Here is a 15,670-nt window from a genome sequence, read left to right as displayed (position 1 = left end):
AACTTTAGGAACACAGTTCAAAAACCTTTGTTCTGAGACACAATTTTTTTTTTTTTAACATCTTTATTGGAGTAAAATTGCTTTACAGTGGTGTGTTAGTTTCTGCTGTATAACAAAGTGAATAAGCTATACATATACATATATCCCCATATCTCCTCCCTCCTGCGTCTCCCTCCCCCCTCCCTATCCCACCCCTCTAGGTGGACACAAAGCACCAAGCTGATCTCCCTGTGCTATGCGGCTGCTTCCCACTAGCTATCTATTTTACATTTGGTAGTGTATATATGTCCATGCCACTCTCCCACTTCGTGGGACACAATTTTTAATGGCTTCATAGAAGCCATTTTAGTATGTGGTCCTCCACTGAACCCTGTCTTTAATGGAAACTCACAATCCTTTCTTCATCATCAAATGGCAAACACCAGCCATGTGCTCCCACTAGAGTATGGAGGGGAATCAGATTTTCCCCTTGTCTTTCCTGGTTTCCTCTTCACACAGAGGAGTATGTCCCAAGTGCTGTGGGGAGGGAGGAGAGAGACCCAAACTCTGCCTGGAGGATCTGGGGAAGCTTGAGTAGAAGGATCATGGAGAATGAATTCATCTACTCAATCATTTACTAGCCTGAATCTGATAGAGACTTTAATATTCTGTTCCATACCATACCCACTAGCTACATGAACCATCAAGCATTTGAAATGTGTCTAGTCAAAATTCAGATGTACTCTAAGTGTAAAACATACACCAGATTTCAGACTTAGTACAAAAAAAGAATGTAGACTATCCTATTCATTTTTATAATCAATAATTTTATACAGATTACATGCTGAAGTTGAATGATAATATTTTGCATATGTTGGGCTAAGTAAAATATATTATTAAAATTAAATTTTACCTGTTTCTTTTTATTTATTTATTCGCTGCACGGCTGTGGGATCTTAGTTCCCCAACCAGTGATCGAACCCGTGCCCCCTGCAATGGAAGGGTGGAGTCCTAACCACTGGACCGCCAGGGAAATCCTTTGTTTTACTTTAAAAAAAAAAGTCATCACTAGAAAATTTTTAAGTTGCATATGTGGCTTGCATTATATTTCCACTAGACAGCACTAGGAGACTACCAAGTGCATGGCAGAGGTGGTATGTGTGCATGCATGTGTGCGCGCGTGCGAGTGTCGTTGGAGGCAGTGGTCCATCACCGCCAGATTGTGAAAGACTGAGTCGATTTCGCCCGGCAGTCAATACAGGAAAGAGGCGGAAAGAATAGAATGCACAAAGACCCAAAGATGTGGGCTGGCACATTGTGTTTTGGGAACTCATTCTTATAGTAGTATGATTTTTAAAAAGAAGAGGAAAAGAAGCATTTGTTGAGTGTTTACTTTGAACCAGGCATTGGCAGCAGGCCTTTTACAGCCATTCTCATCTTCACAACTACAGGATGAAGGTGAAGTTATTCTATTTTGCCAGAGACAGAATGGAGGCTCAGAAAGGTTGGACTATTTATTCTCGGAGTTGTTCTTCCTCTTTATCTGGAAAGCCTCTTGGAGACAGGCAGCCTTTCGTTAATGCCTGTTCTCCTCCACAGCACCTAGCACGTAGCTCGGCACGTGGTAGGCACTCAGAAAGTTTGTGATGAACGAAGGATATTCTTTCTCAAGTCAGAGCTCCACGCGCAAGGCCAGGGAGCAGAAGCACCAGAGGGCGCCCACGAGTCCGCCCACCCGCCGGTCCCCAGAGCCCCGGCAAGATTCAGGACTGGGTGCGGCCCTTCTGTCCCAAGCAGTTGAGCGCCCAGCGAGAAGAGGGTGCGAGGGGAGCCCCACGCCCTGGCTCCGCCCCGCCCCCTCCCCAGAGCCCAGGCGCGCGGAGCCGCCGGGTGCGGAACGACGACACGACATCCTGTTTTTGGGGCCCGCGGCTCCGCCTGCGCCTCTGCTGATCTTGTCTTTCCCCGGGTGCTGACGCCAGCTCTCCTTCCCCCAGTCTCCACACCCTTCCCAGGGGTCTGGGGCCTTCCCACTGCTGAATCACCGCCACCCCGCACTCCCCCGGGGCTCGGGGCAGAGGTGGGGACTGCCCCAGCCGGACCTATTCTGGCCAACCCCCAACCTGGGCCATCGCTCGATCCCTGGGCTTGACTGAAGGTACCAGGCCTAGGGGCGCCTGTTCACAGCATCTTACCGCGGGGGTTGGTGGGGGCGAGATACGGGGAGGGGGGACAAAAGCCAAAAGCCTAGGCTAGGGCCTCTGCTGGGGTGGAGGTGGCAAGAAGGGGATTGGGAGGACTGACCTTAAGGGCCTCAGAGGTAAAGGGCTGGGGTGGGGGAGCCCAGTACCCGGCCGGGGACCCACCCGGTGGGGGCGACCGGGGCGGGGGGGGAACCGGCCGGCGGACTTCCTTGTCGAGCCCCGCCCCGCCCCGCCCCCCCGCCCCCGCGCCCCGCCCCCGCGCCCCGCCCCGCCCCGCCGGCCGGCCCGCCCCCCCCACTTCCTCCGGCCTCCAGCTCTCACTTCCTTCTCCAGCCCCGAGCCGCTGCCGCCGCCCCCCAGCTCCCCCGCGGCGGGGAGGGCACCAGGTGAGGCCTGACTCCGGCCGGCAGGCTGGGGGTCCGTGGGAGGGGAGCCCGGCCGGCCCCGGCCTGGACGCGGCCGCTGGCCCGGGAAGTTTGGCTGCGGGAGGCCGCGGCGGGAGGTGCTCGGCTCGCTTCAAGTTGGGCGGGCGCGGCCGGCCGGGCGGGGCGGGGACGGGCCACTGCGAGCCGGCGGCGGTTCGGGGACGGTGGGTTCCTGTACCAAGGGCGGCGGTAGCGGCCCCCGAGAGCCGCAAGGGACTCCTGAGGTCGGAGGGTCTCCCGCTCCGAGAGAAAAGTCTCTGAGTGGAAGTGCTTAGGGCTGGGAGATGGGACTCAGAGGTGGGGTGCCCCCAGGAGTTGCAGGGGGCTGTTACGAAGTGTGTTGAGAGGAAGGGGCCTCTGGGCTAGAGAAGGCGCTCCCTCTGCTTTGGCAGTTGTGACACTTGTGAGGTAGAGAGAGAGGCTGTCTGTTGCCTCTGAAGCCCGAGGCTGCGGAGAAAGAGCTCCTTCCCTGGAAGATCGAGGCCGGTCCAGACCCACAGCCGCAGCCTGCAACCTAAGGGTCCTCTGCGCTCAGGCGGAGGGTGGGGGAGCCCCCCGACCCCAGTCCTTCTCTCTTTATGTCTGTTTTTCTGAGGCCCAACTTCTCCATCCCTGGAACAGAGCAACAGGTATTTTAGTGAGCAGACATCGGCTGTGCCTAGCTGCCTGGTGCCTGGCTTTGTCTTTGCGGGGTAAACTGAGGAAGGAAGGGACCTGGTCTTGCCCTGTGACTAGAGGTGAAAGGACTCTTATTCAGAGGTACTGGTAGTCCTTGAGGAGATGGCATCAGGAGAGCAGGACTTGAGGAGAGCAGGACTGGTTTCAGGAGATGGAGATAACAGGGCTTCTGGGAGGCAGCACGAGGCTCTAGCCTTGGAAAATGATCAGGAGCCATCTCCTGGTCTTCTCCCCGTCCCCTTTATTAGTCCCTGAATTCTCCATGTTCTCATTCTGTCTTCCTCCATTCCTTCTTCAGATTCTGTCAGACTTCAGACACGAACCCTCCGTCACCCTCTTCTTGCGTCCTCTTCAGTCCCTTTTCCCCCCCACAGTCATGCCTGGGCCCTGACCTCTCACCTACCCTGCTTCTCTGTCCACCTCGGTCCTCTCGCAGTGGCCTTCCCCCCTCCCTTCCGTGCCCAGCTTTTGGCTCCTGCACACATATCCACCCTCTGTTTCTTCTATCTCCCCTCATTCCTCTGGATCCCTCTCTGTCTCCTTTCCTTTCTGCCACTTATCTCCAGCTTTGGGGAGCCTTTTCAGACCTCCCTAGTTCAGAGAGGCAGGCTGCAGCCTCCCCTTGATAGAGGTGATGAAAGGGCTGGAAAACCTCTGTATATGTGTATGTGCATGCAAGTGTCTGCATGTCCACATCTTTATCTTTTGGAGACAAAATAACTGCCCTCAGCCTTGTGAGGGCTCAGAGCAGGGGAAGCCAGCAAAATGAAGGGAACCTGCAGTGGGTGAGGTTGTGGTTAGGTAGGAGGAAGCAGTCTGTAGCAGTCAGGGTATCAGGGTAGAGTGACACAGGAATAGGACTGGTGAGAGAGGCCGTGGGAAATCAAAATCCCCCAGACCCTTGGGTGCTTGATCAAGAGGCCAGGCCTGGAGGCTGGGGGACAGCCTAAAGGTCCCTGACTCCAGTGCTCACTGGTTCCAGCACCACCTGGCGGGGACAGTGGGACCAGGTCAGCTAGGTGTGACGGAAGGAAAGGGAGGAGTAAAGGCAGGATTCTGGAGGGAAGACTATAGCTGGTCTAACTTCAGTCTTAACTGTGGTAGTTCCAATTCAGGAAAAAAAGAAGGGTATGAGGCAAAGGTGTCTGCCCCCTCTTTCCTGCTGCCTTCCAAGGCCTGCCCAGGCCAGGTTCCCACGTGCCCAGGGCTGCATCAAGGCCTCGGTGACCAGGAAGCTCTCTGGAGTTCTGCTCACCCCTCTGCCTTCACGCATCCTTAATATTCCCCCCTCACCTAGGACCCTATTCTCTCTCTTTTGGAAATTTCTTCCAAGGCTAACTGCAGTCCAGACTGGCTCTATAAGCTCTTGCTGTTCCCATTCTAGAGCTCCTTCTTTAAGCCTTTGGGATGCATGCTGAGAGATCCTGCTTCTCTCTACCTCCTCAAGTCTACTCTATTCATTTCTGTCCACTAGAAGAAAAGAGAAGTGGAGGGGAGCAAGTGCTATTTTTTATGGGATTCCCAAGCACAGCTAGATTTAAGGACTATCCCTGTTCCCCATTCTGTCCTCTTCCCTTCTCACCGTTGTCCCTCTCCCATGGATTGTCCCTTCCTCCACACTCCTGTCTCTGCTACTCTGATTCTGGGAGGTACAGGGGGGTTTGGCCCCAGCAGGAAATCCCAGGGACCTACATAAAAATCCCAGCTCAGGGAAGGATATGTGTGCAAGGCACTTTCCCAGCATCAGGGCTCAGTAAAAAACCACCCAGGAGTCCTGACTCCCCACCTACCAAACCAGTACTTATTTTAGATAACTGAGCAACCCACAGGACTCTAAGGGTGAAGACAGGATGGATGAGACAGGGGTTCTCCCAGGCAAGATCTGGCCCCACTGGAGGTTTGAGCTAATTGCATGAAATTCACTGCTGGAAAAATATAACCAGGGTGGGAGGAATCTAAGTGGGGAAATATTTTGTGGGGGGATGGGGGTGGGGGATATGTGCCTGCTATATCCCTCAAGGGAGGCTGCCCTTGAGGTCTTGGCTAAAGAAATATGGTCAAGGTCTTGACATGAACAGAAGTGGCTGATACAAGATTGTCACAGATCCTGGTTGAGAATACGGAGAGTTGTTTCTGGCAAAATGTTAAGGCAGATGAGGTGGCTGGTGTGAGCTTTTAGGGGGTAGTAAGCAGGAAGATTTGAGAGGTTGTGGCTGTAGCGAGACAGTTGGGAAGATATAAGAATGAGGGTAGCTGGGTAACTGGGAAGAAGATGTGGTCCCAGACTGAAGACCTCTCTCCATACAGAGTATAGACCCATTAGTGGTGAGGCTTGTAGGGTTCTGTGAGGAGGGAAACCAAAGACAAAGCCTGGGCCGCCTCCCCAGAACAGATCGGTTTTCCTGTCCAGGGTCCAGCTTCCTCTTTTGTCCTCATGTCATGGGGGGAGGGCATCTCCCCAGGAGCTGAGCCTAGAGGAGGCTCTCCTCGGCTAGTTCAGGGTGGCTGTCTGTCCAGTAATGTCAGTTCTAAATCACGGATGCCCCGGCATGGGCTAGGCATGAGGCCCTGGAAGCAAAACGGGCTCAGACGCCAACCTGGCCCCTTTGGCCCATTTCCTGAAGGGATAAACCATGGTAGGGTCATCCTGAATGAGGTCAGAGAGATGGGCCCATTCCCAGGCTGGAGGTCAGGAGACCCAGGTCCTTGTCCCGGATTTGCTTGCAACCCTCTGTATAACCCTAGTCAGCTTTGTCTCTTGTGGCTCAGCTTCAAGATTAAGACGTTGCCTATCAATACTTCCAAAGAGCATACAGAATACCGATAGCTCTGACTCTCTTTCCCTCAAGAGGCTCCTCATAGCTGTGCCCCTGACTCTGGGCCCAGCCTTGAACAGGTCTAAGTATCTGTCTGGGACAAGTACTGTGGCCCCTTTCCCCAAAGCACAAGAGAAGAGGGCAGAGGGTGTCAAGGATTTTGCCAGGGCGCAGCAATGTGGGGGGGTACCCGGTGCTCTGCTCCAGCTCTGCCCCAACTGACAGTGGAAAATAGATGCCGGAGTTTCCTCCCTGATGTTTTTTTCCCTTGTGGAAACCCCCTCAGATCTGGGGCGGGGTTGAAGGGACTGGGCAGCCCTGGGTCTCTCTGTGGGTATTTTCAGGTGGGGGAGGCAGGATTGGGAGGATGGCACTTCTGCACAGCCTCGTGTGAAATGAGCAAAGGCAAAGGAAGTGCCACTTCACGGGCCTTTCATGGGGCCCCAGGACTGCTGAGCTGCTGTTAGGTGGGGAGGAGGAAGGCAGGAGGAAGCAAGTGTTCAGCCTTCCTCTGTGCTGCCTGGTGGGGGAGGGGCAGCCTCCTTAGCTCCCCCAGCCAGAGCTGCCCTAACCCTGGGACTTACTGTGTGTGGAGCATCCCAGGTGCTGGGACACCGAGAGAAGAAGGAAGGGAACTGGGACTGAGTGAAAGGGTCCCAGCCTCCCACAGCCCTCCCAGCTATAGCTGTCTTGTTTCCTCCTCCTCTCCAGTCCCTAGTGGGTAAAGTCAACTCGCTCCGTCTCTTACCCTATCTGTGGAGTGCAGGATCCTCTGCAGGGGCTGAAGGGTGGAGAATGGCAAGAGGTGGAGAATTCTCCAGTGTGAATTTTTTTTTAAGGCTGGGAACTAGGCTGTCTTGGGTTCTGTCCCTGCTGATGGGAGAAGGGGAAGAAAAAGAGAGACTCAGCCCTTGGCCTGGTCCCAGCCCCACACTGACCTCATGTGTCCCCCAGCTTCCTCCTCCTAGCCCAGCTGCAGCCCCTTTGAGCCTCTTCGTACCATCTCTCCTCCACTCCTCCCTTCAAAACAAACAGACGGACTGGCAGAGCTTCTGCAGCTGTTTCTAACACTGACCATGACCACGACCCTGACCCTGGCCTCATCCTTGACCAATCCTGGTCTTCAGATATTCCCAATCCTTAGCCTCATCAGGACCACTTTTCCTATGCATCTTCCTCATCACCACTGGGCTAGAGCTATGCCTGCTCCACCCCTCTCACCCTTCCAGTTGAGGACAAGGCAATCTAGCCAATGTGTTCATTACTCTAAATTGTACTCCTCAGGGGGAGGAAGTTAGTTACCTTTGTCTGGTGTCTCCTGGGCATGGAGGCTCTTCCTTGTTCCCAGAATCAAAATCTGAATTGATGAGAGAGGAGATGTGTGTCAGTCTGCAGCTTTTGCTCAGCCCTCTGCTGGGCTTCTGGAAGTAAGCAGGACAGATTTCCCTCCTCAGGAGGCATCCTGTTAAGTTCAGCACAGTGAACCATAATAACAGTGCTGGGGAAGGTAGGGCAGAAGAAGCGGTGGCTGTGGTGTCCTGGAGAAGCTGGGGAATGGAGCTGGGCCCTGAAGGACTGGGAGGCTGTGGGGTAGGGTGGGGGGGCAGGAAGCAGAATTCCAGGAAGAGGAGCTCCCATGTGCAAAGACATGAAGGACAGATTGAGTTCATTCAGCTTTTTACTGACAGCCACTGTGTGCTGTGCTCAGCCTGGGGAGACAGATCAGCCAGGACCTTGCCCTCTAGGCCCTCCCAGTCTAGTGACAAGAGAGAAGATTCAGATCAGCTTCCACGTGACTAAGATAATGCACCTGTGAGAAAATGGGACCAGACCTTGGATGGGATAAGTCATTTGTGACTTGGGTGATTTACAAAACTTCCCTGAAGGAGGTGGCAATGGTGCTTGGCTCTGGAGGACCAATTGGGGGATCCTTTGAGGCAACTGGAGTCTTCTGAGCTGCTGGGTGGGGGGTTGAAGGAAGGAAATGGGGGAGAAATACTGGATTCCCACGGGGACAGTGAATATGGCTGCTTGATGTGTTTTGGGAAAGAGAATGTAGAGGCTGCTTGTAGAGAGGATCAGGGTGATGTGGCCAGAGCTTAGGATCAGAATACCCAGAGTGATGGATTATAGTCAGAATGAGTTTCAGGGAGGGCTGCAGAAGGGGATCCCCCATGTCAGGGAGGCAGATTAGAAGGCTGTAGTAAGTTCCCATTGCCTCCACACTCCCCCATCTCTTAGGGCCTATTCCTCCCCTCCTCCACTCCCAGTTGGGACACTTCCCCTGCTATTACGACCACAGAGATCTGGCAATCAGGAGATCTGGCAATCAGGCAATCCGCTGCTTCCTTTTCCTCCCCCATTCTGGGCCTGCCTGGGCCACACCCCAAGACCAGGCTCCACTGGGTACAAGCTGGGCTCTGGGGACTACACTCAGACAGGGTGAGCCCCATGGGCTGTGCTCCCTGCGGGAGCCAGGTCCAGCTGCTACTGGGAGGAAAGATTTTCCTATCCCAGTCAAAGCTTTTGGCTGCCATTGCTGTGCAAAAAGATTCAGCATTGCAGTTTTGACTGGGGGGGTACCAGTCCAGTTCTGGGCTTCTGACCTGTCTATCCACATCTCAGTAACACAGACAGAAGCAAGCAGGTCAGAAGCTCTCTACTCAGCTTTTCTGTGGGGGAGTCGAGAAGCTCAAGCTTCAGTATTGGTTGGGGGCGGGGGGCGCATCCACAAGCTAAGGAACTGATGTATGACTACTGGAGAAGGAGAGTCACACAGAGCCAAAGAAGTGTTTAAAGGGTGGCCATACTGTGGAAGTTCAAAGAAAGGAGAATTCAGTAGCCTCGTGGGACCATGAGACTTAAGCTAGGCCTTGAGTCAGGAAGATTTGAGAGGGGAGAAGGAATGGCAGCAGAGAGAACAGCAAGAGTAAAAGTTCAGAGGCCAGAATGATCTGGCTTGTTTACATAGGACAATGTAGACCCCTCTGGAGCAGGGAACTCACATTGCCAAGTACCTGCTTTATATATATACATTGTGCATTAACGCACTTCATCCATATAACAACCTCATAAGGTTGGTACTATTACCTAGCTCATCGTGGCAGAACTAGGATTTAAACCCAGGTCTGTCTGACTCCAAAACCCCTGCCAGATTATGAAGAATTCTGAATGCCAAGATGAAGGACCAGGTATGATCTGAATTAAGCTGGGAATAGAAAGCCAGAACAAGTCATTGTAATATGGTTAATACTATACTAATCTGCAAATATTATTTATTTACTAAACAAAAGTTCTTTTCTTTTAAAAAAAAAAAAAAAAGTGACTTGATGAATAAGCCACAGTCGATCCCCAACCCCAGGCAAGCCACTCTCCTTGTGTGGCCTCCTGCAGCATTGACCGTCCCTTTTTCCTACGTGGTACAGGCTAGACCCTACCTTTTAGCATGTGCCCTCCTTAAATGAGCTGTGAGAACTTACTTGACCCAGTTCAGGCCATAGGATTTCAGAGAAAAGAGTTGTCCTGGGAGAGAAGATAAGGGTCTGAACTAGACCTGAAGAGGGAGAATTGGGCTGCCGCCACCACTCAGACACCTGCATACTCAATGATTCCTGCCTCTTGGTATGAAAGACTTTTCTTTTGCCACCTTCTCTGTGCACCCCACTTCCGAATTTATAAAGCACATTCATTCCTGTGCTCAGGATCCTCACTGCTGCCCTTTGAGACAGGGAGGGCGAGTTTTATCATGCCTGTTGTACAGATGAAGAAACTGAGGTTCCAGGAAGGGAAGTGACTTACTTGCTTAAGGGCACAAAGTCAGCTGCTAAGGGGTAACTTGGAGGCTGTGTGACACATTGAGGAAAACATAGGACTTTGGATTGCAAAACTGGGGCCTGTGTTAAAAAACTGGCATCTGTGTTAGCTCCCGTGCTGACTAGCTGTGTGACGTTGGGTTATTTTAACTGCTCTGGGTTTGTTTCCTCACCTGTAAATAGGAATAGTACCAATGAGTTGTTATAAGGATCAAAAAAAAAACGTAATATGATCTATATTGTGATCTATAAAGGGTTGTACCGTGTGAGGGCTTTTAATCAAGGGGCAGAGTGGGCAGGTGAACCCAGGAGGTCAGATTCAGATGCCGGCGCTCTTGGCCCTATACTATACTGCCTCTGCCCTGCTTGTTTCTGGACACTACCTCACTCGTGATCCTTTTCCGGTGTCAGTCCCTGTTCCCTTGCCAGCCCGGAAGCTTCCCTCTCCCTCCTTGCTCCTTTGAGGGCTGATTTACTGATTGCTGGTTGATAACCCCTCCCTAGAAAGCTGCCTGGAGCCAGCTGTACTTTTAGTCTCTTGGGCCTTGTGACTGCCGGCCAGAGTTCCCTCCTTGCCTTCCTGCCTGCGCCAGCCCAATGCTGGGCTTGAGGGGGAAGAGTTCCCAGTCACACTGCCATGCCCACTCCCCTGCTTTGTGTGGAACTGAGGATTTGCAGGCCTAGGAGTTGTGCTTTCGAGATGCTGGGGTCTCCTAGAAAATCCAGTGGACACAAGTAATGGCACCAACACCCGCCACCCCAAGATGCTGTCTCTTCTCCCCCAAGGAAGAAGCCATAGAATCCTGAGATGAATGTGCCCTGACTTGTCCCCATGTGCCGAGGTCTTACGCATTTGCTGACTGATCAGCCCTCCCACCCCCATCCCGTGCTCCTGGGGGCCTTTCCTATCCCCATCATCCTATCTCCTGCTCCCAGATTCCTTAATGTCTCATCTCATCCACTTAGTACCCTTGCACAGGCTTTTTTCTCTCCAGTTCATGGATTGGGAAACTGAGTCTCAGAGAGGGTAAGTGCCTCATGCTTGGTTACAGTGAGTCAGCAGCAGAGCAGAGCTGGGGCTAGGACTTAGGTTAGTTCTCTTGACTCCCAATCCCAAATTCTCTACTGCCCTAGAGGGTCCTTATTTTCTTCCTGGATCCATACCCCAAGGCTCTCTATCCTCTCTCCTAAGGTTGAACACACACACTCATTCATGCAAATGAGATGAAAGTATTTTTAATGTGAACCAGAGAGGCAACCTCATAGAATGAACTCATTTCCCTCCCAGCTGGTCCCAGGGGAAGCTGGGGCCTGGGAGGGAGCTGGGACCAAGCCCTGGATCCTATGCAGGTTCCACACCATGGAGTTCCTTTTCCACTTCCCAGTGGTGGATTCCCCCTCCCCCTCCCAATGTGATTTTTGAGGCTTTGGAACCAGTGGTTGAGAGGTCAGGCTGGGGGGTAAGGAGTTGTCAGACCAGGGTGCAGTCTTGCTGTGTATAAAGTGAAATGGAGAAAATGGGCCAGTGGTGAAGGTGCTTGGGTGGAGCGGGGGATACTTGAGAGATCTGGGTGTGTCTAAAACAGGACTGTCCCCTCCCAGGGAGCAGGGGCCTGGTCGTGAGAGAGCAGCAGGGAAAGGAAGTCACATACTAGCTAGAAAAAGTCCCCCATGGCTGAGAGGAAGTAGCCAATTAGAGGAGGACCCTTGCCACAGCAGTATAAATAATCACAGGGTTTCCGGAAGCTCTGTTCTTTTCCAGAACTCAGAAGAGCAGTTCCTCACCTGAAGGCCCTGTGAGCTGCCCAGGTGACCAGGGTGATGGCTGGAGCTAGGATTCCTCTGAAACTCACCCCACTGATAATTACAGCAGCTTATTTATTTGGCACTTCCTGTGTGCCACGCCTCATGCCAAACACTTTCTACATGTTAGCTCATTTCATACTCTGACCAACTCTAACCCAATAGGCAAGATTATCCCCATCTTACAGATGAGAAAATTTGAGGCTCAGGAAACTTAAATATGTTGCCCGAGATCATACATGACTAGTTGGTGGAGCTGTGATTAGAATCCCTGACCAGTCTGATTCCAGCATGTCTTCTCAGTGATAGTGCTTTAATGGCACTGTGTTCTCTACCCAAGAGTCTGGAAGCCCCTCAAGTTCTACAGAGGCACAGCCCATGGTCTCAGGAAAGGGACAGAAGATTAAGGGGAAAATCAAGTTTTTGTCTTACTCTTCTGTTCATCCCTTTTGGCCGGGCTTGGAGGATCTGCCTCACCCTACCTTGAGAGAAGATGCAGACGTCTGGGAGCCACAGCCTCTGCCTCATTCATCATTACACACACAGATTCCAGACCAAATTCCAGCCCTGGCTCGATCTCCAGTGTTCTCCTACACTGAGTTGCCAGCCTGGGTATGTGTGGCCAGATAGGGTTTCCCATGCTTCCAAGAATGATGGGGTAAGCTCTCCCTCCTTTTCCCCATCCCCAGGGCACCCTGGATTGAGACAGGGCAACTGTCTAGAGAATTGTGCCCCTACTCAGCAGGTTTCTCATTGCACCTTTTGGTTTGCGTTCAGTAGCCAAGATGTCCGGTTTGGAGTTGAAGCATCAGTGCACTAGGAAGGGTGGGCCCTGAGTTGGGAGAGGCTCTGCCCAGGGCTGCATCTCAGAGTGACCTGGGACAGCTGCCTTGTGCCAGAAGCCCTCTCCAGTCTACTCGGTGGGAGGGGTCCACATCTGACAGAGGATCTGGTAGATCCCTACACATGCGCACCCTCCTTTTGTGTCTATACTTCCTGGAGGAAAAATAAAAGTAGCTAATACTTATTGAATGCTTATTATGACCAGGCACTGTTCTAAATGCTTTACATGAGTTAACTCATATAATCCTCACAACAACCCAATGAAGTAGGTATTATTTTATCCCCATTTTACAGATTAGAAAAATGAGACATAGAGAGGTTAAGTAATTTGTCCAGGGTCATACATCTAGGAGATAGCAGAACCAGATTTTGACCTTTGTCAGTCTGGCATCAGAACGTATGTGCTTCACATAATATATTACACATTAGTGCCAGCCTCTTTATCCCTGAGCATCTTTGCATGGTCTCAGGGCCTCTCTCCCATTTCGTGTCTGTCTCTCTGAGGTCTGTCTTGATGGGATTGCAGGATGGTGTTCAGGTTAAAAGAACTGGAGCTGGTTTCCCTCTGTATGCCCCCATCCTTTCTTCCCAGTGCATAGAGTCCTCCCTAACCAAGAGTATCCCTCTCATCTGTCCATAGGTCACTGCATCCAGAGGGGCCCAGAAGAGGAAGGAGGCATAGCCTCCACCGCAGCAGCTGCACCCGCCATGCAGAGCATCAAGTGTGTGGTGGTAGGCGATGGGGCTGTGGGCAAGACGTGCCTGCTCATCTGCTACACAACCAACGCCTTTCCCAAGGAGTACATCCCCACAGTGTTCGACAATTATAGCGCCCAGAGTGCAGTTGACGGGCGCACGGTGAACCTGAACCTGTGGGACACAGCGGGCCAGGAGGAGTATGACCGCCTCCGCACACTCTCCTACCCTCAGACCAACGTGTTTGTCATCTGTTTCTCCATTGCCAGTCCGCCCTCTTATGAGAATGTGCGGCACAAGTGGCATCCAGAGGTGTGCCACCACTGCCCCGACGTGCCCATCCTCCTGGTGGGCACCAAGAAGGACCTGAGAGCCCAGCCTGACACCCTACGGCGCCTGAAGGAGCAGGGCCAGGCACCCATCACACCGCAGCAGGGCCAGGCGCTGGCCAAGCAGATCCACGCTGTGCGCTACCTCGAGTGCTCAGCCCTGCAGCAGGACGGCGTCAAGGAAGTGTTTGCTGAGGCTGTCCGGGCCGTGCTCAACCCCACGCCCGTCAAACGTGGGCGGTCCTGCATCCTCTTGTGACCCTGGCACTCAGCTTGGAGGCTGCCCCTGCCCCGCCACCAGTTGTGCCTTTGTGCCTTGGCGCCTTGTCTGCCCCCAGCTGTGCCTTAAGGACTAATTCTGGCACCCCTTGCCAAGGGGGCTCCCCGAATGCCTTTTTCTCCTTAAGGAGGCCCACGGGGAAAGGGGCTTTGGGCCCTGCCCCACTCTGCTTGGGAACACCAGGTATGCTCAAGAGCTCACCCAGGCCAAGGTTGGACCCCTCCCCAAGAAGCCAACCCAGTGCCTCCTCCCCACTTTCCCCTACTGACCAGTTGATCCAGCTTTCCACACAGATGTTGCTGCCTATTGTGGTGCCTTCTCTCAGGTTAGGAGCTCTCAGCCATCCCTAACCTCTCCCTCGCTGCTCTTCAAATTGCCCCCCCACCCCAAGATGCGCTCTCCCTTCCCCAGAGAAGGAGCCACAGACTCCTAAGAAGATGAATGTGCCCTAACCTACCCCCATGTGCCCAGGCCTTACGCATACGCTGACTGACTCAGCCCCACCCCCACCCCCTCTGGGCTCCTGGGGGCCCCTCCTACCCCCATCAGCATCAATAAAACCAACTGTCTCCAGTGGCGCTGGCTCCTCCCTGTGTGCTGGGCATGGGGGGTTGGGCCGGGCATGGGCTAGGGCTCCCCAGAGACTGGGAGCCTTTTGTTTCCTGTAAGAGGGGACAGGGGACAATAGGCTTCATTGTGGTCCCCCCACCCCCCAATTTCCCTAACAAAGCTCTGGGCTCCCTTGGAGGGGCCAGTCTTTTTCTGGGGCCCAGCCACATATTCTGTAGTAGACGGGATGCAAAGCATGAGGAAAAACTTCCTGATCTAGGACTCAGAAAGGGAGAGGTTGAGAGCCATCAGCCTGCAGGTAGGTGCTCTCACAGTCATGCATCTGAGAGCTGTCCCCTTATACCCTCAAGGGGACAAATCTTTTCTGACAGAGTTGGGGCTGGAACTCAGGCCATCGCCTCAACCCAAGACTCTCCCAGGTAGCCCAGCTTCCAGACCTGGAGTCATTACAGGGATAACTCAGTCACTCCTGCTCGTCATGTGTCTAATGTCAAGGCTTGGACCAGCCTTAGGAGACTCCAGGCCTAAGGGGGTGGGGGGGAATGCCACATGGAATCATACCCTACCATGGACTTATTCCCTCCATCCTGGAGCCTGTCCCTCCCCTCAGTTCCATTAAAGAGACAAGGCCCCGAACAAGCAAGCCTAGTCCAGACTGTTCGCAAAAAAAAAAAAAAATTTATTTTCCTTTGAAATAAGATGTACAATCAAAAGAGCACAGGGCCTGAGGCAGTAGGGAGGATGCGGGGGACACCAGAGAGCCCGTTTTGGGGTAGGAATCTGTGCCTCTGTCCCCTCTACCTGGCACCTTTTGCCAAGGAGGAAGAGTCTAAACCAGAGATTCCAGAAGGGAAAGGAAATACATGCTGTGCCAGTACTTTTTCTGTATCCTTTGGGTACAGAACACCACCTCCACAGGGAGAAGCACAGACTGGCAGAGCCCTCGGAAATCATATAGCCTCCCACCCCTCACCCCCATCATCCACACGGACACAAGGAGGCTCAGATAGGGAAGGTCACACACCAAATCAGAGGTGAAGTCAGGACTGGGACACCTGGGCAAACTCAGCAGGGGACTGTGGTCACAGGCCTAAATGTGCAGAGTAGATCATTAGACACATGAGTCAAGTGAATGACCCCATGGGGAGAAATGGCTGTGGTTTTCTGGTAGCAGCCACTGCTCAGTGGTCCCTGACCTCAGCGAGAGGTGGCTATGTAAAGGCCAAGAAGCAGAT

The 15,670-nt window shown here is 53.0% G+C and overlaps 2 protein-coding genes across 6 annotated transcripts in view; one reads left to right on the top strand and one right to left on the bottom strand.

The window, feature by feature from the left end:
* Positions 1 to 1,954: 1,954 nt before the first annotated feature.
* Positions 1,955 to 14,433, top strand: RHOG (ras homolog family member G). 2 transcript variants are annotated; one of them, XM_061201346.1, is made up of 2 exons: positions 1,955 to 2,137; positions 13,201 to 14,433. In XM_061201346.1, exon 2 carries the CDS (start codon positions 13,269 to 13,271, stop codon positions 13,842 to 13,844), a length of 576 nt encoding a protein of 191 aa, XP_061057329.1. In that variant the 5' UTR covers positions 1,955 to 2,137; positions 13,201 to 13,268; the 3' UTR covers positions 13,845 to 14,433. The 2 variants fall into 2 exon arrangements, with proteins under 2 accessions (XP_061057329.1, XP_061057328.1); XM_061201345.1 differs by lacking the exon at positions 1,955 to 2,137 and adding an exon at positions 2,499 to 2,569.
* The window catches only part of PGAP2 (post-GPI attachment to proteins 2), a 33,068-nt gene continuing 20,144 nt past the window's right edge, over positions 2,747 to 15,670 (bottom strand). For 3 of the 4 annotated variants that reach the window (XM_061201344.1, XM_061201339.1, XM_061201341.1), the window contains 3 exons: positions 7,405 to 7,459; positions 6,851 to 6,975; positions 2,747 to 3,220 (listed from right to left, as the gene is read on the bottom strand). In XM_061201344.1, coding sequence (XP_061057327.1) covers positions 6,852 to 6,975; positions 7,405 to 7,459 — 179 coding nt within the window. In that variant the 3' untranslated portion in view covers positions 2,747 to 3,220; position 6,851. The remainder of the gene's footprint in view (positions 3,221 to 6,850; positions 6,976 to 7,404; positions 7,460 to 15,670) is intronic. The other variant, XM_061201340.1, reaches the window with a different exon arrangement.

This window comes from Eubalaena glacialis, chromosome 10 (assembly GCF_028564815.1).
Source record: "Eubalaena glacialis isolate mEubGla1 chromosome 10, mEubGla1.1.hap2.+ XY, whole genome shotgun sequence".
NCBI classification, from domain to species: domain Eukaryota; kingdom Metazoa; phylum Chordata; class Mammalia; order Artiodactyla; family Balaenidae; genus Eubalaena; species Eubalaena glacialis.
Note: the sequence above shows the minus strand (reverse complement) of the source record. Positions and strands in the feature narration are given on the sequence as shown.

Coding starts and splice junctions, on each gene's coding strand:
- RHOG (XM_061201346.1), top strand. CDS start 13,269: ATGCAGAGCATCAAGTGTGTGGTGGTAGGCGATGGGGCTGTGGGCAAG.